Source organism: Lasioglossum baleicum, chromosome 10 (genome assembly GCF_051020765.1).
Source record: "Lasioglossum baleicum chromosome 10, iyLasBale1, whole genome shotgun sequence".
In the NCBI taxonomy this organism is placed as follows: Eukaryota; Metazoa; Arthropoda; class Insecta; order Hymenoptera; family Halictidae; genus Lasioglossum; species Lasioglossum baleicum.
Genome location: NC_134938.1, coordinates 670,104 through 697,053, shown reverse-complemented (window position 1 = coordinate 697,053; position 26,950 = coordinate 670,104). Strand labels below are relative to the sequence as shown.

The window sequence follows — 26,950 nt, the reverse complement described above, 5'->3', positions numbered from 1 at the left end:
GTGGAATAGAGCGGCGTCAAAAAATCGTAGAGTGATTTTCCAGAAGTCGTTTTAAAGAGGAAGCTTTAATCTTCGAGTCTCTTGTGGTTTTGAGCCGTGAAAAAAATATCCAGCCTTCTACACATGTTTGAATCAGCAGATCTTCCGACGAAAGAGGTCTACACCTAACCTAGACACGCGCTGCTTCTTCCCACTGCCACACGATCCACAAGCGTCGCAGAAAAAAGTCACAAGGGAAGTTTGAAAGTAGAAGCTTCAAGCTTTAAAATGAGCCAAGGTAGGTTCGTGTACGAATTTTTGTAAAGATCTTACGGTTTCCACAAGGAAGATTTCGTAATTCCATCACGCAGGTCCTAGGCTTACTCGACGTAGATCAGACGGATTGTCGGTTAGTTAGCGGGCATTTGTCGTGCGTCACGAATTTCGCGAGTTGCGAGTTAGTAGTCAGAGGTGGGCCGGACCCGAGAGCAACTTTCTTCGACGTCTTAATCCGTGATCCACTCCGGCGGAATAATTGTCGCCTGAAATTAATTTCGGTAGCCTGTCATTTTTCCCCTCGTGTCGGGACAGATATTCGCGGGTTCCGCTTCCGCTTGGCGGATTCTGTTTTCGCGGATCGGCCTGTTCATTAGCATTTAAAGCGAACGGCGAGCCGCAGCTTCCCTTGCGAATTACTCGAAGATCAAGCGAGACAAGACGGTGCTACGACGATGTCCGACTTTTTCGGACTCCATTTTGGCGAACACACTTTTCCTTCTGTACTCAATACTCTATTTATTAGTGTTTCTACTCATTCTATACCCTATTCATTAGTGTTTCTACTGATTGTATACCCTATTCATTAATTTTCTACTCATTCTAGACTGTATTCATTAATCTCTAGTCATTCTATACTCCATTCATTAATTTCTACTCATTCTAGACTCTATTCATTTAGTTTCTACTCATTCTATATTACATTCACGAATTTCTACTCATTTTATACTCTATTCAGTAATATTTCTGCTCACATTCTATACTCTATTCATTAATATTCCTACTCCATTCTATACTCTATTCATTAATATGTCTACTCATTCTGTACTCTATTCATTAATATTTCTACTCATTCTATACTCTATCCATAATTGTCAACTCTTTGTTTTACTCAGTTTATTCGGATTCTCTACGAAGACGCTGCTCCTGCTCGTCTGACCGGCCTGTTTGTTGCTCCTGCGGAGGAGTTGTCACGGTGAAATTACCCGGGACAGGTTTTCCTTTGAAACTCCCCAAGGACAACGACGCCACATCCACATCCCCACATCCACGAAAAATCCAACCACCATCCCCCATTCTTTCGCGGGTTTCGATTTGTCCGGCCGACCCTTGACGTTCCTTTTACCCGTTGTTAAACGATCAGGTTAGCCCCGCAAAAAGCTCGCTCGTAATCAACGCCCGGCGACGCCAAAAGGCGAAAGAAAAGAAAATTGTCGGGAGGAATAAAGCCCGAGGTGTCGAGCCACCACGGCATTCAAAAGATCTTCCGTCGGCGGAATTACCGGCTAAAATCATCCCCCTATAATTCAATTAGTAAATAATGTGACAGGCGAAGGGGGACATGGAAAATGGCACGGTTATATTCAGTATTTTAGAAACAATAGAATTTATTTATTCATCACCAAGCTGCGGATCTTTATGCGAAATAAAAATGTTGTACATTAATTATAACAAGCAGGAATAAAATAAAAATTGATTTTATCCCGTAATGATTTCTTTACATTAAAAAACAACGTTAAAATATTGTCCAATTTTTTCATAAATGCATAGATATCCTTCAGATGTTTTCTACAATTTTTATGGAACTTCAGAATTTGATTCTCGCTTCTAGCGTAGTATTTTCTCGTCAAAGAACAAACAAACATTTTTACTAATTGTTCATCTCGAAGCGTAACAATTGAAACAGAGGATTCCATGTTAAATAATTAGTTTAAAAATCGTATTCACGATTCGCAACGAATATTTTCCGGTAGGTTCGTTAAAAATTCTCACAATAGAATTCGTCGAATAAACCGTGTTGTAAAACCGTTGTACCAACGCAGTGTTCCATTAAAAAATCAAAGTACCAAAAACAAGGTTTAGAAAAAGTTACCTCCATTCGTTTAACTTTTTCGAACTTTTTCGAAATTTTCTATGCTAATCGTTTACCCCATAAATTGACTCGCCCACTCCTTTCGCTGTTCGTCGATCTTCCCTTCGGTTTCCACAGTTGGAAACTTCAGCGCCCGTAGGAATTTTCATGGTCTTTAAAAACCCGGTTATTTTCAGGTAATTAACCGCACGACTCGGTAATTAACTCGGTGAATTGGAATGGAAAATATTTTTTTCAAGAGAACTTCGCAGACGTATTTTCTTAATTAATTTTAGCGCATTGACAATTTGTTATTGCAACAAGTATGTATATCGGTTTCGGTGGTCTGTTTGCGATCGCATTCGACACCGTTTCGATTTTGCAGTGCGTGCAATTATTTGCATTTAGGCCGAATTTAACAACACGAAGCATCGTTTACATAATTACCATCAATTCGCGAAAACCTCGTGCGAACATACGCGCGAGTAACATGTTTCACAGACATTACACAAACATTTAAAAATACACAATCCGTACTGTACACAGGGAAAGAACAGAATCGCAATGTTTTGTGGCCTGTGTGTTTGAACTGGCCTTCTTATGCAAAAGTTTCATCGCGCCGGAGAACCGAGCTGAAAGAGCGAGCATGATTCGCGTTTAAAATATTCTCGTGTGTTTAACGTGAGAGCTGTTTCACGAGAAGGTTCCCAGATAATGCGCTCGTATAAGGAAAATGTATTTCAATTTTCACGGAGCTCCGTAGACTAATTCACCCTCATTTTTCTAACAATTTGCTTTCTACGTTGAAAGGCCAACTTTAACCATTTATAACTCGACAAATATTTGAGATGCCCAAAAAAAAAACCAACGTCGCAATGTAAGTGGTACCTTCTAGTTTGAGTGTAAAAAGAATCTTTCATTTCAGGCGGCACAGATTTTTAATATTTTCGTCTGCGAAAAATTAAGAATATAGTTCAAAGTTGCGTTAGTATCGCTGCAAAGAATCAGAATTTTTCACTCAGTAACTATCCCTAAAAAAAATTCGAGATGGTTAAGTTCATTCACCCTCTTGGAAAATCGATGTGCCAATAAACCAGCGTGTAGCTCCGCCATTCTTAAATAATTTCTTCTGAAAAAAATTGAGAGTATAGTACAGAGTTGTGTTAATATCGCTGCAAAAGACCAGAATTTTTCACTCAATAATTGTCCCTAAAGAAATTGAATACGATCGAGGTCATTGACCCCTTGAGAAATGAATGTGCTAATAAAACAGCGTGTAGCTCCGCCATTTTTTAATATTTTCTTCTGAAAAAAATTGAGAGTACAGTTCAAAGTTGTGTTAATATCGCTGCCACGTAGCAGAATTTTTCATCGATTAATTATCCTTAAAAAAAAATTGAATAAGGTGGTTCACCGCTTGACAAGCTCCCGCTCGGTGAAGCGTGAACTAATTAGAAAGTGCTCGGGTGCGAGGGCTACTTAGCGGCCGAATAGACAGCCCTAAGTTCCTTGTAAACGTTAATGGTCTCGGGGGAGGCTAATGCAACGTAAAATTATCGTACATTTTCGAAGATACCGGCCGCAGGATTCCTCGGATCGCTGTACCACGAAGGCCAGCTGAATACAAATTACCAGATTCCGTCGGTTCTTTCATCGTTTCGTCAATCGATAACCGTTTGTCGAGCGGGCCGCCGATGGTGGACGCGTTTCGAAAAACTTCATTTATCATTTAATCGGGCTGCTAACCCGTGGCAGCAATTTTCTACCGGCTCTCGCCTTCGGACCAGCCAATACCCAGGGATTTTCCGGGGTAGCATTATCTCCAGCCGTGAAAACCGTGAAAACTGTGAAAACCGTGCAATAATGCGTCCGCTGGCGAGGCACACGAAAATGCTGTTAGCGCTGATTATTTCTGACGATAACAACTTTTCGACCGGCCCGACTTTACCCGCTATCGAATTTCCCTGGCAGACCGACGATAATTCTCGGTGATCCGCCATTCACTATAATTCTGACCTGAACAGGGAAAACGGAGATATTCGTTAGTGACGTTGTTAGTTTTATTATGGGGCTGCGCCTCTCTGAAAAGCTCTCTGGTAAAAAATTTAGTCGAAAAAATGTTTGTTATGTTGCTCCAAACCTCCGGAAAATACCGTAGGACCTCGATTAACCGGCTTGATCGGGACACAAACAGCCCGGATAAATTAAATCCCGAAATAATTAAAATGTACATTACATTCCGAAATACATATTTTATTTCTGAAAATTTATTTCCCTTTAGAATACAATCATATTTAAATGCATATTTGCTTGCAATCGGTAGACTGCGGATTTTATGCATTTATAACAAAAATGGGGTAAACTTTACTTTACCGGACTCAAAATTTGTGCCTTTCTCCTATAAATTATGATGTATTTGGTATGTAATCCAGTAGATTTGTACCCGGAGCGGCTGCAGATCGAAGTTTCGATCTTGTAGGATCAATGGTTCAAAAGCTATGCTTGCTTAAAGTTGAGCAATCTTCAGTGTTTATGACAGGTAAGGCCGCCATATTGGTTTGTAGTGACAACCGCGAACTGCTTACCGAGCAGAATCGCCGGTCCTTGCCCCCTCCCCACCCTAACACCACCCAACTCGGTAAACGGCTCCCGATCAAAATGTCAAAAACTCGCTGTCAAAAACACTGCAGATTGCTCAACTTTAAGCAACCATAACTCCTGAACCATTGATCTTACAGGACCGAAACTTCGATCTGCAGGTTCTCCGGGTACAAATCTACTGGATTATATACCAAATACATAACAATTTATAGAAGAAACACAAATTTTGAGTACGTTAAAGTAAAGAGCAGCCCAAAAATGGGCACGTACATTTTACAGGGTGACAAGAAATAACGGAGTTAAACATTTCTTATTATAATTCTGTCAAATCGACGAATTTTGAAAAACCAAATGATAACAACCATAACATGGACCTTTAGTATTCATATATTCAAGAAGATTCGAAGTGGCCACCCTTTGAGCCGATTCAGAGGCTATGGGCCGCAGCTCTTCTGGCGTCATTCGGTCCACATGTTAAAAATGTTTAAGAACATCAATGTATCAGATTCAGCTTAATAGGATGCAATCGATACGAACATTTTTTATTTTGCATAAAGATCCGCAGACGAATAATCGGGATCCGGTTAATCGAGGTCCTACTGTAGTAGCAAATTGAGAATAGGGAAATTGAGGTTACTATAATCTTGTATTGTAGGAAATCTGTCCTAACGACGATTATAGCGAACGCAAATAGAACTAGCTGCTTAAGCCCATTGTAGGTTTAACCCATTTAGCTACTCTATTGCTTCGAATATGCTGTTAAAAAATCCTACCACATAACATCCACCGCATCAATTTTAGTCATACCGTGACGTATTAATTATAATGCGTATTCGCCTTCATATTGTATTATATGAATTTATTTCGCAAAAATCAAATTATACGATACTTATCCTTGCGAAACCATCCACCCGATAAAACAATGAGAATAATGATAATACGTTTCGGCAAAATTCATTGCATTCTGCCAGATTATTCTCCATCGAACGAGCGAATTTACTGGATATTTTATACCTATTATACCTAGGCCTTTTCAACTTCGATATTGAAATATTGAAATTCTAAAATTAGATAGATATATATATATATATGTATATATATATATGTATATTAATTTACTCTTTTACGCAAGACTTGAAATATACAGGGTATCCCAAAATTTGTATGGTTTTCAAAGCTCTATAGAAAGGTGCATTTTTTAAATATTTTATTTGACGTGTTGAAGGTCATTTTAAGGTGAAGTTCACTTTATTAAATGGAAACGTAAATTTTTTATTACACCAACTTATCCTATGAGGAAGAACAAGTAAGTTTTATCGGTAACGTTTTTTAATTCGACATCAGCTTTTTAAGTTATTCGATGATAAAGTCATAAGAAGTGCATAGCAATTCTTCTGGTGTCTTTGTCGTTGAATACCTTAAAAAGTTGTTGTCGAATTAAAAAACGTTTCGAATAAAACTTACTTGTATTTCTCATAGAATAAGTTGGTGTAATAAAAAATTTACGTTTCCATTTAAAAAAGTGAACTTGACCTTAAAATGACCTTTAACACGTCAAATAAAATATTTTGAAAAATGCACCTTTCTATAGAGCTTTGAAAACCATACAAATTTCATTAGAAGTATTTTTTCTAAACAAATAAAGAGATAAAGAGATATACCGTGTAATAGAAATTTTGGGACATCCTGTATAATTTATTCAGAATTTTAGGAAAGCCATACTAGAGTGCTACTAGTTTTAATTACAGTCAAGAACTCTGCCTATAAAAACACAAAAAAAAATACATAAATAAAAGAATTGGCAAGTTTGAAAACTATTAGTGAAATGAAATTTCACAATTTTTATTTTGTATAAAAATGTCTAATGGAGAGAGATACCCGCTCTTTGTTTTGTCGTGGCGTTTTAAAACGTCCGATCGAGTTTCCTGGAACATTTCGGCAGAAACAGCGCGCCCAATGCCGTCGCTATTCATGAAACGGCATCATAATTCGCTCGACGACGCTAATTACCGTGGCTCTTCCCCCTGCGCCCGGAACGATAATGAGACACGCTCTCTTCGAGAGAAAACTTCCGCGTCTCCCGCAGTCGATTAAGATTTCCGAGACTAGCGTCCTGGCTTTCGTCGGAAAGCTCCGAAGATGTCCCCGAGGTTTCAACGACGCAGACCACCGTCTGCACCGCTTCGATATTTCTTGCGTGTTTGCGCGGGACCAATATGCGCCTCGGGAACGTCTGCGTGCGAGACACACGAAAACGGGAATAGGAGAACGAACATGCTGTGCTCGGGGAAATTTAGATGCATGGAGACAGAAGTTAGGATACGGTTATTTATTGGCGCACCAATAAAACGTAGTATCGCCATTTCTTAATATTTTCCTCTGCAGAAAATTGAGAATACAGTTCAGAGTTGTGATAATAAGATCCAAACTTTTCACCGATTAATTGTCTCCAAAAAAAGTCGAGACGGTCGAGGTCATTCGCCCATTGCAAAAATCGATGTGCCAATAAAACAGTGTATCTCTGCCATTTTATAATATTTTCTTCTGGAAAAAATTGGGAGTATGGTTCAGAGATGTGTTAATATCACTGCAAAAGATCACAATTTTTCACTCAGTAACTATCCCTAAAAAAATTGAATACGAGCAAGGTCATTGACCCCTTGAAAAATGGATGTTCCAATAAAACTGCGTATAGCTCCGGCATTTTTAAATATTTTCTTCTGGAAAAAGTTGAGGGTATAGTTCAGATACGTGTTAATATCACTGCAAACGATCAGAATTTTTCGCTCAGTAACTATCCCCAAAAAAATTCGAGATTGTCAAGTTCATTCACCCCCTTGGAAAATCGATGTGCCATTAAAACAGCGTGTAGCTCCGTAATTTTTTAATATTTACTTCCGGAAAAAATTGGGAGTATAGTTCACAGATGTGTTAACATCGCTGCAAAAGATCAAAAATTTTCACTCATTAATTGTTTCTAAAAAAATTCGGGACTGTCAAGGTGATCCCGAGGTCACCCCTAGGAAAAATTAATATTTTCATCTGAAAAAGAATTTGAAGAATTGTGTTAAAACGAGCATCTTGTACCAAATAATAATTAATTGTTTAACGCGTCTCGAATTCTAACTCGAATTCTATGTATACTCTATTCCATTCTACGTATATCCGCGATTGTTTTCGTTTGCTATTGGTCGTCGATGTTTATTGACGGTGTAGGGCCGACAAATTATTTGTATATCGGCACTCATTTGCAAGCGAGCGAATTCATTACTCGTCTGTGAATCCCATTGACAGCGGGCTCGTTAACGACGTTGTTACCATTGGAAATTACGTAAACACGGTGTGGACGCGCCACGGAAAAATAGGATACGAAAACGCGAGGTACGTATTGTTATCTGATTAAATGCGATTCCGTGGGCCAACTGTGTGTTTCCATCCCGTAGCCAGAAATATTGTCGCTAATTGGACGACCTCCTGCCACATCGATACGCGAGTTTCACGTGTTGCGAATACGTGGTCCCGAAAATTACAGTCCCCGCGGTATTCCCGAAGAAACTAACAGCCTAGCATAATCTACCGATACTCGAAATTTCTGTTCTGTTACTTCTCTGCGAATAAAGTATATTTAGTTAAACAATTTATTAAGTTTCACAGCTTTGTTGGAAAATATTTAGTTTGTCTTCAACAATTTTTCAAGTTCAACAGACTGTTCGCCATTAACAATGAATCAAGTTAAACAGGCTGTTTACTGTTTGTCAATAATTGTTTAAGTGCAACACTGTTTGGTAAACATTTACCTCGCCACGAATAATTGCTCAGGTGCGACAGACTGTTTGGCAAACATTTACTTTGCCGTTAACAATTCGCCAAGAGTAACGAAATATTTGTATAAAATTTCGCTGAAAGCGTTCGGAAAATAGCGCAAAGGGAAATCGGCTGTAATGCAAATTTTCTGCAGAAAATATAACATCACGCAGCCAGGACACGAATGAATTATTAAACGCGATATTAATTCCTGTTCTCGTAAGAATGAATTGAAAGCCGAGCGATGCCTTTCACAAAGTCGAATAATAAATTCGTTAATGTTTCCGTTGCTTTATGGCAAGCCGTTTCCGCAATAAGGGATGAAAGGAATTAAGATTCTCGAATCGAGGATCCAGAAAGTATATCTAATTTCGCGTAGAAGCAAGAAAAGGGTATGAAACGCATTTCCATCTTTACAGCGGAGGCAGTGTCATGCTGCACCGAGCCCGTTTCCAACGGGAGAGCTGACGAAGCTTAGATTATTTTCGTAACGTCGCCGAGAAAGCACAGCTACATTTATTATGCTGTGACGTCGCGTGGAAAATAACGTGTGACCATATTCATGCTGTTCACGCTGCGGAAAACTTTTAAATAAAAACTAATACGAACGAGGAAGAATAGTAAATTTAATGGAAATTTTTGATTCCTCGGATCATTTGAAGCAACTTTTTCCTTTACGAAAATCTCCTCCGAGGCCTCGTTACGAAGTTATCAACGAAAAACACGGACCAATCACAGCGCGAGCTGACTCCGCCCACTGTTGCCGCGATTGGTCGGTGTTTTTCGCTAATAACTCCTGAACGAGGCCACGGAGAACACTTTCGCAAAGGAGAAAGTTTTTTCAAATGACTTCAGGAATCATCTGTTTGAAGCACACAACAACGTACTTAAGTACATCCAAAATTTCCAGTGAATGCATAAAGGTCCATTCACAGCGCAAATGGTGAAATCCTGCACTCGCGATTGATCCGTGCGATTAACCAACTTTGAACAATGGTTATAGTCCGGAATAAACAAAGCACAGCTAAACCTGCTTAACAATTCGCGATCGCCGACTAATCAGTTTGCAAAACTCTAAAACGAGCAATGGTCGGACGTTTAATAATTCGCGGAGTGTTTCGAGTGGTTGCATTCGTAAAAAGCGATTTTGCGCTGGCATAATTAATACTCCTCGGTGGATTGTGCCTCTCGTAAAAGCGGCGGGCAAATATTTAACGCGTCCCGAGTTCGTTAGATGACCGACTCTCGAGTAGGAAGCTTGCTTCTTTACCGGTTTCTTTTCTTTCTGCTTTTAGGCTGAGCCAGCCTTGATGTACGACAGCGTGCAGGTGTTTGCCGTGGGATTAACGACCCTGGAACAGTCTCACGCGCTAAGGCCCGCGAACATCTCCTGCGAGCTCGAGCACCCTTGGGACGGCGGGCTGTCTCTCATCAACTACATCAACTCGGTGAGTTTCTGTGTACCGGCGGCGTCTGTGCACCTCTTTAAAAAATCGCCGCGAATGTAATCCACCGTAACTCGCGGGAGACCCCCGTCTGCCGGCTGCATAAGGCTACATCGGCTGCGGGAGGGTGTCGTTGCTCGGTATTTCCATATTTGATGACGTGATTCTTGGCTAATGGGAGTGTGACCGGAGATGTGCATCGTATTTGCCAAAGATTCAGCACCTGTATCGTGTAGAACTACTCGGAGGATCGAGGAAGATCGAAATACATCGTTTTCGGTTTTCATCGAATTTGTTCGTGAAAGCTACATCAACGTATTCCTGACCTTATCCCGATTAAAATAAGTCCAAACACGACCTAGTTTGAAGTGTTCTTGCCTGTTAAATCCACGATTTAGTGGAACCTTTGCTATAGTGCGGTAATCTTTGCTATAGTCGGTGTTCCACTAAATCGTGGATTAAACAGGCGAAAATACGTCGAACTAGGTCGTGTTTGGGCTCATTTCAATCGGGAAAATGTCAGGATTATGCTGGTAGTCTTAAAAATAGCATTAGAAACAATAAATTATTTATTTAATAATTTAATTTTGTATTATAACACCAGTAGAAATTCATTGATTTTACTATTCCGTCGAGCACAGCTGTCTCTTCGACATGTTTTTTGAAATTGGTGCAGGAACGATGTTATCGTTGATACGTGTCACATCACATATTATAGTTTGTGACACATCCAATATATCGTGTCATAAAATAATTCTTTCTCATTTAATACGCAACACCAAGATCGGAATCGAGTATGATTGAAATAATTTAAAACGTCGGAATGAATTCGCTGTTTTTAGATGTCCACTTCAATAATTATTGGCCAGTGACAAGGTGAAATAACGTATCAAAGGATTAATTATAAACGCACAATACCGTTCTTTCAATCGGGGCTTCAATTTCGAGAAAAACGGCTGTTAGATGTTCGTCCGTTTAATAATTCAATTTCCGCCTAATGGATATCGCTGTTAACTGTAATAATATTTTCGCTCAGCCATGTGTTTATGTGTCACGTAAATCCCTAGTCGGTCATTCGCTCGCTTGCTGCCATAATTAAAGGACGCTGGTTTCACTGAAATTAAATCCGACCCGGCTGAAAAGAATCAGTATTATTAAAATAACTAACGAAATTATTAAAACCGGCAGTATCGTATACACCGAAATTAGAATCAAAAACTTGGCGAATTTCAACTGCTCTAATTCCGTAGAAAATAATTGCACGATAATAATCGTGGTCTTATTTTGAACCTTGAAGCCTCTACTTTCACATGCCTTAGTTTATTTTTTGCGAAAATATTTTTATTCAATATGGCGGATGGAAGACTCGATACATGTTTTGTCTAAAAAATGGTACACATTCAACGATCTGTGAAAACGTTAAAAAATTTTCCTCCCGAGTGAATTCACCACGGATTTGAAGCTCGAAGCTTCCCCTTTTCGACGAGACCTCAAACATTGATCTACGATTTTTATTCTCCGAGTTTTCGATATTTGAACAAAGGTTGTATGGACAACTTTGCAATACCCCACGAGCGGTGTATGGGTCCGAACTGGTTCCCCGTTTTTGTTCCATAGAACAGTGCAAAAAAATTGTACAACAATTTTTAACGTCTCGTCGGAAAGAGAAAGCTTCAATCTTCGAATCCACGGTGGGTTCACTCGCGAGAAAAATTTGTTGACGTTTTGACATCGGTTTGCATTTGTAACACTTTCGTGTCTTCAATCTCCCCGAAGAAACTTCTACACGTTTTTTTAAAACAATTTTCAAGACTAAAAATCCGCGGATCCCGTGTGTATCGATTAAAGATTGGCGTTTCCGATAATTTCTATTACAATATTTAAAAGTTGTGAATCATAGGAGATGCACATGCTGTTCTGTGGAATAAGATTCTTCTCGCGGGGTACAAGCGAGATTAATGTCGCGGGATATGGAAATTATTCCGTAATATATTCGGAAATAGTTGGACAGAAATGCAGCTGACTCCTCTGAACGGAATTTAATGTAATGCAAAATATCTTCGCATATAGTACCAGGAATAACGTTGCAGGAATATCCGAGGGAAAGCGGAGCTCGCAAGAGAAGGATACGCTTCACCCTTCTCGTTTACGCTAATCCACTTTCTTCCGGCTCGGTCATTACACATTTGTCAAATAATACGTCCAATTAAAGATCAACGTTGATCCAACGTGTGTTGGGGAATGCTGGAGCGCACCGGTCTTCAACTCTTACGGCCGGTTTTAATTGGTTCTTATTATTTATTTAAAAAATTCATATTTTCTTCTGTCAACATAAACAACTGAATTGATGAACCCCAGAGGATAAAATTTGGTTGAGGCCACGAATTAAGGGCTTGCGCCACCCTGAGATTTAGAACAAATCGATCTTTTTTTATTTTCCTTTAGTTCCATTTTTCCACGCGTGTCTTTCGGAATATTCTCATGCGCTTTTAGGATACGATCAATTCGTCCAGTAGATATTTGGAAAGTATCAATGAAAAACTTCTTACATACTAAAATGTTTCCACCAGAAGTGACCAGGTAAAATTTATAAGCATATGCCCTCATAGTGCCCGAATTATTTCTAGGCCTTCTTCTCTTGACAGTTACACGTTGAACATTAAAATAGAGAAATACATTTTGCTTATTAAAAAATCACCTATATTCCAGAACTTATCAAAAATTTCTATACGTTGTGTTTCATTAATACGTTCTATACATTTCTTCGAGCAATTACAACTTTTGGATTCAAATTTTTTTGCTGGAATGAATTTTCCTCTTTTTGTATAGTACTTTTGTCCAGTATTTCGCTTAATTTTGTTTATTTGTTGCATATATTTTCCTTTATTTTGTTCTGCAGAATCTAAGTTCTCAGTAACAATATCCTCATCTGATGAAGATTCTACCTCTATTATTCTATTTCTCTTTTTACTATTCGTTAATTTGTTGTTCATAGCGGAATTATCTTCATCCTCTGAATCTAAGATTATTCTTCTGTTTAAATTCATGGGCTTTATTTCTGTGTGAATTTATTTAAAATTAAATAAAATTAATATTTTCAATTGTCATAAAATAATATTGATTTACCATTTGTTCTTACCTATATCACTATCTGATGTTAATATGAAGTTATCCATTTTAGGAAAAAATAGAATAAGTAACCTAAACTAGTAACTCTTGACACGTAGTATGACACGTAATATAAAACAAATGTAGAATAACAGGCTACTGATCTAATCGGCAACCATCTGCTAAGCCACCTACCTCTGTCAATTGGACTTACACCACTTTCATATTCGATAATTATGCAATCTCATTTACCGAACAATTTTTAATTGTACAAAACATAGGAATTTTTTAAGAAATTAAACACGGACTAGTTATACATAAAAAATTTACATTAAATTAAGCATGAATTACGTGATATCTCATTTTTTTTCAAAAATGGATTTACACCACTTTATGTAAAATATAATTCGAAAAGTTTGATGTCATTTCGGCCGCCTCAGGGTGGCGTAACCCCTTAATTATGTTGGGGAGCAAGAATGTGTGTTTAGCAAATACGCGAATATTTTCGGAGCCAGCAACATTATTTGGACGCATATTGATCGGCGTGTTAGCTGCAAAAGCAATACGATCCGAGCCAGTTTCAATGAGTGCTCGTGACCGTACAATAATGAACAATCTCGTTAACATCGGAAATGACTAAATCAAACGACTACAATTGCAACGGTGCGCCTACATAGTTGTAGCCGGGGTAACTGGTTGCTAACAGAATAGTCGCATAGCAGGGCTAATATACAACCAGTATAACCGATTTTATATTTCGCGTTGTACGGCATTATTCGCGAATCAGCGGATCCGCTAATGTCGACCGACTCTGATATACCCCGGCCTTTCAAATCTAGATCTATCAAAGCGCATAATGCGTCGAGCACACGCGCTTTTGTTGTCCAGGCTGAAAACCAGTTTCTATAAATTTCCATCAATGTTTTATAATCGCGCGCCGCTCGCCACCTACGGATAAATCATTCAACACAATGATGTGTGGTCGCGGCCTGTTGTTGTTGTTAATCTGCGACCCGCTTTTGTTTCCTTGCGCCTTCAGTCTCCATGCAACTCAAACGTCACTCTTCCAAAGAACAATGGCGGAAAGTTTTCGCGTAGTCCGCGAATTATTCAATATTTCGCAGTTCCAGTCAGTCGCACGAGTTCCTCTGGCGGACGAAATTATACACTATTTTCTACTGAAAATTCATCAGGTGTTGTATTAATAATAATGCTGTTAACAATGACAATGCAGCTTTCGTTCGAGGTTCCATAACTCATAACAAGTTGGAAATTCTTCAAAAAGACGTGTAGTGGTTTCTTCGGGGAGATCGAAGACACGAAAGTGTTACAAATTCAAACCGATGTCAAAACGTCAAGAAATTTTTCTCGCGAGTGAACCCACCGTGGATTCGAAGATTGAAGCTTCCTCTCTCCGACGACACTTTAATAATTGTTGTACGATTTTTTTTCACTGTTTTATGGAACAAAAACGGGGAACCAGTTCGGACCCATACACCGCTCGTGGGGTAGTGCAAAGTTTACCGTACAAGCTTTGTTCAAATATTGATAACTCGGCGAATAAAAATCGTAGATCAATGTTTGAGGTCTCGTTGAAAAGGGAAAGCTTCGAGCTTCAAATCCATGGTAAATTCATTCGGGAGGAAAATTTTTTAACGTTTTCACAGATCGTTGAATGTGTACCATGTTTTAGACAAAACATGTATCGAGTCTTTCATTCGCCATATTGAATGGAAATATTTTCGCAAAAAATAAACTAAGGCATGTGAAAGTAGAGGTTTCAAGGTTCAAAATGAGACCACGATTATCATCGTACTACTTTTGTTGACAGAATGGTCATGGTTCGAACATCGACAATAAATAGACGAACATTTCCAATTTTTGTCTCACGTATCCGATCTTGCTTCCGAGTTGAAACTGTGTCTCTGTCAACATCAGCTTGTTTAATTAAAAGTTGCTCGAGGGAGCCTCCCAGCAAGACACATAGTTGAAAGATATATATTTAATTTTCGAGCTCACTTGATTCAAGAACCTTCGCACAGTTCCCCCGGATTTCTTTTAATTAGATTACTACTCGGAAGACATTTTCCCCAGTGACGCTCTTGTTTGCGGAACGATATTTTTACGTTACGAACGGACAGAGGAAATGGAAGATCGGAGATGGTAAATAGAAAGACGGAAGTGCACAGCAGAGTTGCCTTAAGTAGTTGATGTTATTAGAACTATAATTCTAGATTTACAGATAACAGACGGACCCGGGGTCGATGTAGTTCTTTTGCAAAATGTGATACTTTCGGACTTGAAAACGGAGTGCTTCGAGAGCGCGGAGGAAAATGGGGGATTGCAATCTTATACGTCCAACAATATCAAGAGAAACTGCAGACCCTCGAGCAAAATGCGTCTTTCAGTAGGATCTGGGCCCGTAGAAATTGTATTATATCTGAGACACAAAGGAATTATGGAGTTTTGGATTTTAACGAGAATTTTTCATGCTAACAATAAGAGGAAGCCGGCCAACCCCCTCGTACACTCCAGAGGAAGTTGTTGATTATACATATAAGAAAATGGTAAACTTTACTTTAACGGACTCAAAATTGTTGCCTTTCTTCTGTAAATTATTACGTATTTGGTATGTAATCCAGCAGATTTGTACCCGGAGAACCTGCTGATCGAAGTTTCGATCCGATAGCATCAATGGTTCAGGAGTTATGGTTGCTTAAAGTTGAGCAATTTGCAGTGTTTTTAACAGGTAAGGGCGCCGCCATATTGGTTTGTAGTGACGCTTACCGAGCAAAACCGCTAGATGGCATCACTGGCGCGCGATCGTCACTACAAATCGATATGGCAGCGCGCTTACCTGTAAAAAACACTGCAAATTACTCATCTTTGGGCGACCATAACTTCTGAACCATTGATCCTACAGGATCGAAACTTCGATCTGCTCCCTACTGGTTCCTACTAGATCCCTACTGGATTACATACCAAATACATCATAATTTATAGATGAAAGGCAAAAATTGTGAGTCCCATAAAATAAAGAGCAGCCTAAGAAAATAATTATCAGTCCTGGAAATCTCTGTGAATTTTCATCGGATTTTTCAAACGCGATTGCTGCAATCCCATCCCCCGGTAGTTACTTCTAGCTCGTGGCAATTACTTCAGATTCGGTTCAATTAAGCTGCTCGGTGGAACCGTAATATCGCGATTCAAGATTTAGGATCGCGTCGAAATGCCCCATTAGACGGCTGAAACTTAGTTAGACTGTCGGAAATCCAGCCACGACTTCTCGCGTACCACTCTGGCCAGCTAAATATTGATCAGTTAACGACGCATCTGGGAGAGATCCTTCATTAAACAGGAATCGAATGGTTGATAGTACTTTCTTTTTGTAGGTGGACGCGTAGAGGACATTTGAAGTTCGACTCCGTTTCTCAAGTTAAACGATATACAGTGATCCGGATTAATATTCGGACGCTTCAAAAAAGACGATAACTTTTTAAATATTGCACTATACGATTTGAACTTTTTTGAGAAGCCAGAGCAATTAGTTTGCTACAGGATGCGAAACAAAAATGTTCCAAAAAGTTCAATTGTTCGGAATTGTAGAAAAAATACTAAAAGTTGCATTTTACAACTTTTGTTTGTGGGCCTATATTGAAAATTTTAAGAATTAAAAAACGGTGACATTACAGCAACTACACGATCTAAGAAAAACAGCACGGGTCTCGCCGGTTTTTCTTACATCAAAACATTAACACTAAACCTACCACGAGGGGTGAAATGGCCCATTTTAGATTTTTTATTTGACAATTATTGAAATTGTAAAGGCGTTTTCATGGGAATTTATTGAATATATTTTTTATTTATTATAATAAAAATATTATTTAAAAAATTATTATAAAAAACGCAAAAAATATAAATCAATTTAATCTTGCTATTATTATAATACTGTACACACCAGTCACTTTTGATGGTCGGTAGGTTTAGTGTTAATGTACCAGTTCAATTCACGTAATTCGGGGACATGGAGCATCAATTGAAAATTTCTTAAATCAAAGAACCGTTTTTAAAATTGATCCGAATTCGACGTCGAAGACACACGATCTTTCGAAATATGGGACAGGACAATTCTGTAACATTAAATTACAGTTCGAATTTCCGCGCGATTCGGATATTTCGGCGCAGCTTAATTGTAAATACGGATTAAAGGCTGAATGCGAAGGTAATGAAGCCAAACGATGGAGAGCGTGCCCGGAGGGCGGAACGAACAGTAAAAAAAGGTCGACTCCCCGGTGGATTAAAAAAGAGGAACGCGGTGGAACAGGGAAATATGCACGCGCAGAGAAAAAAACGTGAGGAAAGCCTGGCAAGCCAGCAATTTTAGTAACCGTCCATCCAAAACATTGCACGTTCCGCCAGGTGCGATGACGGTTTGCCCTGAAGATAACGTTTTCCTCTGATGAAAGGGCACCGCGTACAATTTCAACGCTTTCTGGTTCGATCACCTGCACGAGCACGTTTCCCGAACTCCTGGATCCTCCCCACCACACTTCTGTGGAGCGTAGACGGAGGTTGGGGGGATATGAAACAGTTGATAGCGGGGGAACCATTACTACAATGTAATAATAGTGGGGTAAGCTTTTCTTTTACAGTTACAGTGATTAGAACGTCTTTATCACGAAAAATGTCGTAGAAGACAAGAGAAAATTTATATTTGTGCCTTTCTCCTATAAATTATACAGGGTGACAAGAAATAACGGAGTTAATCATTTCTTATTATAATTCTGTCAAATTGGCGAATTTTGAAAAACTAAATAATGACAACCATAACATGGACGTATAGTATTCATACATTTAAGAAGTTTCGAAATGGCCACTCTTTGAGCCGATACAGAGGCTCGAACGTGTCTTGAAATTTTCGGCAATGGGCCGCAGCTCTTCTGACGTCATTCGGTCCCACTCCTGGTACAGAGATTTTTTCAATGACTCCAAATTTTTATGGGGCCGAGCACAGACCCTGGCCTCATCAAAGTGGCCCGTGAAACCATTTGTGTTGGCCAGGCCTGCCTTAATCTTTCCCCGTTCCATATTTCACCGAATTTCCCCGTGAATGCCCAAAAATCCGCGCATTAGGATTGATATTTCGGATTGTCCAAGGGATCGTTACAATGTGAATCTATTGCAAAACCGTGTTGCGAATCAATTTCTGTTGGCCGCTCATTATTCCCAGCGTCGAAATGGCGTTCAACAACGCAAATCGAATTCCGGTAACCAACGACGGGCTAGAAGCATGCACTTTGTCATCGTGGAATCCGACGGAGGCGGGGACAAGCGCAAATATCTGGAGACTATTAGGGGACCACCGATATTGGAATTTAGCCATCCCCCTATTAAATTAATGGTGGTCCATAAGTGTCCTCTCGGGGAGCCTTCGTGAAGATCTTCGGACACTGGCCTCTATCGGAGAGAGAGAGAGAGAGAGAGAGAGAGAGAGAGAGAGAGAGAGAGAGAGAGACATGTTCGGATTACCAACCTACGGAGCTGGTTTACTAAGGAAATTATCGAACACCGCTTTCACTGTAATTGCAAGAACTTCCTAATTCCGCGAACTAATTCGCGATACATCGGGAGCGGTCTAATTAAATAACCGAACGACTTCATAATGTGCGATCATTTTATTTGAATTGTACAAACTGTTTAAACACCAATTTGGTTAACATCTGTAAAATGTAGGAATAAGATAGATTTATGGAGTTAATTAGGAAAATTTGTTTGACTGGCGTACATCGATGCACCGTGAACGTGCGCACTCGGCTGCATCAATCACAGCGTGTTTACGCTCGCGAAGAGAGGGAAGAAAGGGGGTTAAACGGTGCCCGATGAACAGCTCCGAGTCGACTTTTAATTACCGACTTTTAATTGCAATCGTTCGCATCGCTATCGCGGAATATGATTACACGGGAAAGCGCGTGCAAATGAGATTTCCTCCCCCTTAGCTTAGATTGAAAAACACAGAGTGGACGGTGCTGCAAGTGTTTCCCGCGCTGTGCTGCTCTCGCTTAAAAGCGAGCCACCACAAAGACACTCGAGGGATGGAATTGCTCGACAAAGAGCCCTCGACGATTTCCACGTTAATTACGTGGCCGCGTATAAACCGCGGGATATTAACGTTGTTGCCGCGCCCGTTTTCGCCTCGCTAATCGCTCAAACACACGAGCCCTTTCGTTCCCAGCTATTCGACGTGCCCGTTGAACGATTCCTCGAATCTGCGAGAACCACCCAAAACTATCCAATTATTCATTTCGTCGCTCTGCGACCGAGAAAATCGTTTTTCAGAAATTATTTCGGAAAAAGTCCAGAAAACATTTCTTCCAAAAGACAAAGAAATTAATTATTTCCTCTTGCAGAAAAGCAACAGCTCAATTTCCAATTTATTCTATTGTTATTCGTCGCTTTGCTTGCACAATCTAAACAATCCTATTATTATGGGGAAAAAGTTTCTTCGTATTCTCCCGATACATGGTGTTACCATGTCATAACTCTGTTAATATTTATCGGATCTGGCATCACTTGAGCGCGTATGGAAGGCGATGTATCACAGAGTAATTACAAACAAGAAATTGCGATATTTGTTTATTTAGTCAAAAGTTATTACGTTTTAAAAATGAGTGAAAACAAAGAAGAAATTCGATACATCTTAAAATTTTATTACCAAAAAGGAAAGAATGCCACTCAAGCTGCTAAAAAAATTTGTGACGTTTATGGACGTGATACAGTACCATTTTGTTGTCACAGATACACCTCGTTCTGGTCGACCCGTCACTAAAAAGTCGATGCAATCATGCACACAGTTGAGGAAGACCGGCACATTAGCAGTCGTGACATCGGTGAGGAACTAAACATCGAGCACAAAACAGTTCTGAACCGCTTAAAAAAGGCTGGATACAAAAAACAACTCGATGTTTGGGTGCCTCGTGAGTTAACATTGAAAAATTTAATGTAGGTTGGGTTTTCCCCAACCTAATATTTAAAAAAATTGGAAGATTCAGGGGCAGCGATTGGATAAAAGTATTGGTTGCCATCTATGTACATACATATTATTACATATGTATAGTCGGTGAAGTGGTCGCACGGTATAGTACACTTCGCAGGAGGAGAAGCAAACAGGGTCCGTTGCTCTCCATAAATCATCGCGATTTCGTGGCAAATCGCGCATCGGGCTGTTTATACTGCGCTCCGATACGCTTGGAATGCTCCGCAATGTTGTTGAATGAAATGTTGAGGGATAAGGAGCGCACGTGTAACAGGATGACGAGTGACGGATTTTCCTGGGTTTCCTCGCCGTTGGTTCTCTTTAGCGTGCCGCCGCCGCGCCGTTGCTTTTTGGTAGAACACTCGTTTCTCTTGATCTCGGGCTTTTCGCGATTTATCTCTTTCCGGGAGAGCAACTTTACGAGAGGTTACTTTGTAACTATTTATACCGGCTCTCATGTTTCCGAAAAAAAATGAGACGAGAGAGAGAGAGAGAGAGAGAGAGAGAGAGAGAGAGAGAGAGAGAGAGAGGGAGAGAGAAAGTCCAGATAAGAAAACGTTCTTGCGGATTTCGTGCGTTTGTATTGTACTTTGTACATTACGTGGTATTTAGAATTTCGCGAATTCTTGTTGATCATAGAACGGTTTTTTTTTTAATGTTATAGGAAATCTCATATGAGATTTATTTCAACAGGATACAAAAATTACAATACAGAGATCACGAACAAAAGAAAATTTTTGCCCAACTCTGAAATACAAGGAGCGCTATAGAATGGAGCCATGAAGCCTATTTTACTTAGAGGTCAGCTCTTCCATTAGCATCAATCCCGATATGAGACGGGATCCAGTAGAACTTTATGAAACTGTGCGAATATTGAGCAAATATTAAGATATATTGAATTTCTGTTTAAAAGTTTCTTCCGGAATGTGTTCCTTTAATGTCGCTAAATAAATACAAACAATACGATAATCTTTATGTTAATATTTTAGTATACTTCTTAATATGAATTTGCATTATGTGCGTGCATCGAAAACCAACTTTTGGGACAACCTAATATTTATTTAGCAATATTAAAGGATCACATTCCGGAAGAAACTTTTGGGACAACCTAATATATCATAGAACGGTTACGTGCAGCATTGAACAATAATAATTGGCGCTTCAGAGAGTTTCAACCTTGCGAAAATACAAACCGACATGACAGTCAAACATATCAAGTTAAAATAATTGTATTATTTGTTTATCAGAAACATAATTTCTGAAATATAATTAATTGGTTAATTAGTGATAATTGTTAGTTAATTGGCGCTTGTTTCCGAAATGGGAAAAGAAGCCGACGACCTCGATCCCTGCCAAAGCTGGCTAAACAAAGAAAGGGGCGTGTGCCAAAATTCGCGCAGAAAGATGCTCGGCAAAAGCAGACAAACAAACGCGGAATAGCTAATCCGCGGCGATAAGCGCGTTTGGAGCGCCGCCAAGTAGTTTTACGGCTTGGAACACGTTATCGCGGCCGCGCTTTCGAACGGAAAAGGCCCCGTTTATGCACACCGGCCTCGTTAACCGCCGTTACGGTTAAACCGTAAACACCAACGACGTTTAAAATTGTTACGAATCTCTGATGCGAGATTGCGGTTCAAATCGCGAGCGCGACGTAATCCACCCCCCCCCCCTCTCCCGCCCCAATGGCCGGCTTTGAAATTAGTAAACCATTTCGCCGAGCGTCGAGCGCCTCAGAGACCTCGGTGCCGAACGATTTTCGACGACACAGTCGATTTTGCAAATAAATTCAATGGGATTGTTGGAATTTTACATTAACAATAAACCTAGATCTACCGAAACATTATTTTACCGTTGTTTATCGGCTGAAACGTCAGCTATATAACATTATGAAATCAAAAATGCATCTTAACATTTAAAAGATCGAAATGATTTTTATTTTTTGCGGAAGAAAATGTTTCTCAAAAATTTTATTTGCACAAGCTTGTAGACGGTTAAATAGTGCTCGATTTTTGTTGCACCGGAAAGCTAGAAAATATTATTTGTCGAATCTTTTGTATTAATAAAATCGCTTAAAACTCTCTCAGATACGGTTCGAATATGAAAAGAGCGCGGAAAATCTAGGGGGAGCTTTCGAACGGCATTGTGCACGTACAATTCGCAGAGAATATTTTAGCATCTGTATACTTCTGAATTTTTTGATATTTCTGTACGCTCGCCGCGCGTGAATGGAAAAAGCTTAAAAACGTTATCGAGTTGGTTTTTCGATGAGTATTCCCGGATTCCATTTCCTCTCGCGATCGGGCCACTTGTTGAACTCGCATAGTCAGCGATTGAATTCAAATTGCTCGGGAATTATAGGTCGGAACCGTTGTCGCTAACTGTGTGCCGCTTCCTTCTGTGCTGAAACGAGCATATTCGGCGTCAGGTTAATTCCCGGGCCTCCGGACGTTTTTACGTGCGACATAGTTGCTAATTCGACGACGAATCGGAAAAAGATAACTGGGCAGACAGTGACGGACTTTTTTAATCGGTTTGCAGTTTCTAGTTACAGCTGCTCATTCTTGTAAAATTATTGTTAGAGTTTGTGGTTCAGGATATTCAGCCGGGATCAGAATCAGTCTTACTTTAAATAAATACAGACTTGTTAAATAATATTGCACACTTTATTATACAGGGCGTCCCAAAATTCCTTCAACAGCCGGAAATGGGAGGTTCCTGAGATCATTTGAAGCAATATTTTCCGTAGCAAAAATGTTATCCGCGGCTTTGTTCAGGAGTTATTAACGAAAAACCACGGACCAATCAGAGCGCGACCTAGACGCGAGTTGGCAGAGTCAGCCAATAGACAGTTGGCGCGCCGGGCCGACGTGGTTTTTCGTTAATAACTCCTTAACAAAGCCGCCGGCGTCATTCTTGCTAAGGAAAATGTTGCTTCAAATGATCTCAGGAACCTCCCATTTCCGGATGTTGAAGGAATTTTGGGACACCCTGTATACACGTATGGTCGTTCAAGATGGAGAAGAAGAAGTAAGTGAATAGTGAGAAAAAGTAATAGAGTGTTCAAAAGAATAGAAAGAGGGCGCGCAGACCGTTTAGTGGACGCGGTGAATTTAAAATATAGAATTTATTTCTAATAATTATTAATTCTTTAAAAATCGTTTGAAAATTTGTTCTCAAAAAATTGAAGCTCCTAGAGAGTTTCTTTTTGTTCCGATTGATGCAGGCAATGTTTATTTTGCAGAAAAATCTGCTGGAAATAATTCTTTCGAGCACAAATTGAAAAATTGTTGCGTGTAAAATCGTCAGGGGTGGAAAGTTGTTCCTCCAGTAATCAGGACAGGAAAAAAAGATTAAAGTCCCTAGAGAGCTCTTTGATGTATGAAATTATTATTTTGCAGAAAAATCTGCTAAAAATAATTCTTTCACAAATTGGAAAATAGTTAGGAGATTGGGGTGGAAAATTGCTCCCCCAACACAGCCGCAAATAATTTTAATAACCAACGAAAGACCAGCGAACAAATTAAAATTATTTAAAAAAGATTGAAGTTCCTAGAGAGCTCTCTTTGATGCAGGAAACTTTTTTTATTTTGCAGAAAAATCTGCTAAAAATAATTCTTTCACAAATTGGAAAATTGATGGGAGTTATGAGTGGAAGATTGTTCCCCCAGTAATCAGTACAGTCGCAAATAATTTTAATAATCAACGAAAGACCAACGAGAAGCAGACTGTTACTTCACCCTCGGCAGAACTAACTTTGAAAAATGTTCGAACTCTGAAAACTGCCCTCCACTCAGAGCACACAACTTTGACTTTTAACAAGCTTCGGCAAAGCGCAAGCTCCGAGTGTACTCTTTCTCGTTTCAATTTGGCTGTTGAATTTAACTGTTAATCCGAGAGACAGAAATGAATCCCTGAAAATGTTAATAACCTTAATTAATTTTCAAATGACTGAAATCGATCGTGTCGATATTATGCAGGGTGTCCCAAAAACATGATTCAACGAATCGCCAAACAAATTTCTAATAATTAAACAGATAAAAATTCACAAAGCAATAATTATCTACTGTAATTGTTCCCAACAATCAATAACTCTCTGGAACACTCTGCAACTCAATTTTAAAGTAATCACACGATAATTCAAGGGCTAATAACAATCCGAAACCTAATCGCAAAACTATCAGAATTCTAAGCCGTAGCAAAGTTCGCGTTAAGAGGTAATTAAAGTTTCCGCGGGTTCGACACTCATTAGGAAGAGTCTTAAACCGTCTCATTAGAATGCATGCGTCAGAACCATAAAAGAAGCACGATCAATTTATGCGAACCATTAAAGGGAGCAATTATAATATTACCAGGAGAAGTAATCCTCGCAGAAAAGTTTTCCAACGTACAAACTGTTTATTTTTTGTTGCGCTGATTAGGTACTGCCGCCGGTTAGGTGTTCGTACGTGAAAACTTTTCTGCGAATTCGAATCATGTTGCTGGATCGTGCTAGATTTCCGGCACGTGCCCGCCAACAGAAAAATAATAATAAAAGCACGTTGCTGCCGTTACGACGGCGAATTTCAAGCGAATCGCGCGTAATTTTTGACGTGGAAAATATTTTCGTACGTGCGGAAAAGGAAAAACGAAGGGGAGCTTTGTGAAGCTGCATGAAAAATTAAATCCAAAGAAAATTCCTGTGGATTTACGTCGATCTACATATGTCACCAAAATAAATATATTGAAACACATTCTCATTCCATGCATCTTGCAAAATAAAAATTATTTATATCCCAATACCAATAGTTTCTCTGCGAAAATTGTCTCCATAAAAAACTGCGTACCTCGTGCAATTTTTCATATTTTTACTTGAAAGAAATCACACATGTACATCACACAAGTGTCAGTATATACGTGTATGAAATCCCAATTCAAAAGATTGCATAGCTTCAGCGAAAAAAATTCTTAAAAAATGGTAAAATTTAGCACTCAAAACCAGACTACCCTCTGAACCATGCTGCATTAAAAAAAATGTAGATCACGCAGTTTTTGATATTTTTACTTGCAAAAAATCACACATTCACATCAAGTGTCAGTACATACGTGTGTGAAATCCCAATTCAAAAGATACCGCAGCCTTCCCGGAAAAAATTCTTTAAAACCAGACTATTGAAACATGCTGGATAGAAAAAATGTAGCTCACGGAATTTTCAATATTCCTACTTGAAAAAATCACACGTGTACTCGAAAAACACCAATAAATATTTGTGTAAAATCCCAATGCGAAAGGTTCCATAATTTCTCTGAAAAAAATTCGAGAAAATGGAAAACCACCCCCTTAACGAGACCATAGAGAAAGAGACTAAAAGCGATTTAAAATAAATTTGATGTCTAAATGGATCGCCAATGGCATCTGCAGGACACCGAAGCTTTTTTCTCGGTTCCGGTAAGAGACAAGGGAACTAATGGCAATTAAGTGACCACGCCGGAGTACTTCGGGTAATCCGGTCGTGCCCGAGACCAGTTATTGTCCTTTTAATCCGACGCTTATACCGTCAGAACTTAACGAGCGTTGCCCGAAACAACAGGGAAGTTATCCCCGCTATAAGATCCGAGTTCCGCGTTTTAACCAGCGCAGGAGCTGTCCCATTAATTTATAAAATCGCGCGCCAGGATGTCTCGGTGTTTTCGCGTACTTCGCGGATCGCGTCGGTGTTAGTGGATCTCCAGTTTATATGTGATTCGGCCCCAATTAATTCTCCACATGCGTTCAAAAGTTTCACGCACCGGGCGGATCGAGAGCTGAACAGTTGCGCATATTCTCATGGATTCGTTTGTCAAACGTGATATGCATCTTGGCTGCGCACGCGAATCGATACCGCGCGATTTCTTCCTATAAATATGCATTCACAGTATTTGTTTCTACTTAATAATCACGGCGCGGCGCTGTTTATTCCGCGGCAGAGGCTCGGGAAGAATTGAAATTCGTTTGCACGCGGTGACCGCGTATTGTTCTTTCATCAACTCGATTTTGTTCGGAAATATCGATATTGTCGTCTACGATCGTCCAACACTAAACCTACCACTGTTTCATATTTATTATTTTATAAAATGATTCAATCAATTTTTGTTTGTTCAATTTTTTAGCTATATTAATTGCTTTTAGTGGTAGGTCTCCTGTTGAAACGGTGTTGGTCATTTTAATATTGATATATTCAAAGATCCGCCGGTTTAGCGTGCTACAGTATACAGGGTGAGCCTTGTTGTTTTTAAAGATACGTAAAATGTCTGAAGGACAAAGTTGAATGGTCAAGTGGGGCTCGTACGATACCGAAAAATTTTTGTTTTTATGTCATTTTTTTAGAGATATGAAGGTCACCTTCATTTTTTTAAATGGAATGTCCTATTTTTTATATCATAGATCGATAAAGTATCAAATTCTGAGTATAAAAGTGTTGACCTTCATATGTCCTAAATCTAATAGTTAAAGAGATATTACCGAAACAATTTTCTTTTTTCTTTGGATATTATCTCGTTAACTATTAGATTTAGGACATATGAAGGTCAACACTTTTACACTCAGAATTTGATACTTTATTGATCTATGATATAAAAAATGGGACATTCTATTTAAAAAAATGAAGGTGACCTTCAAATGTCTAAAAAAAATTACATAAAAACAACAATTTTTTGCGTATCGTACGAGTCCCATTTTACCATTCGACTTTGTCCTTCAGACAATTGACGTATCTTTAAAAACAACAAAGATATATGAGGTGGCAACGTTAGGTGACTGACCCTGTATGCAGTAAGTAGAATAGGTCAGCCATGATCAGACATTTTCCTCTCTAATAGGACACATACTCGCTGCAC

At 39.3% G+C, this 26,950-nt stretch overlaps 1 protein-coding gene across 10 annotated transcripts in view; it reads left to right on the top strand.

Annotated features, from left to right (window-relative positions):
* LOC143213187 (glutamate receptor ionotropic, kainate 2) overlaps window positions 1-26,950 on the top strand; it is a 148,144-nt gene that overhangs the window by 91,397 nt on the left and 29,797 nt on the right. For all 10 annotated transcript variants that reach the window (XM_076432824.1, XM_076432828.1, XM_076432826.1 and 7 more), the window contains one exon: window positions 9,808-9,960. In XM_076432824.1, coding sequence (XP_076288939.1) covers window positions 9,808-9,960 — 153 coding nt within the window. The remainder of the gene's footprint in view (window positions 1-9,807; window positions 9,961-26,950) is intronic.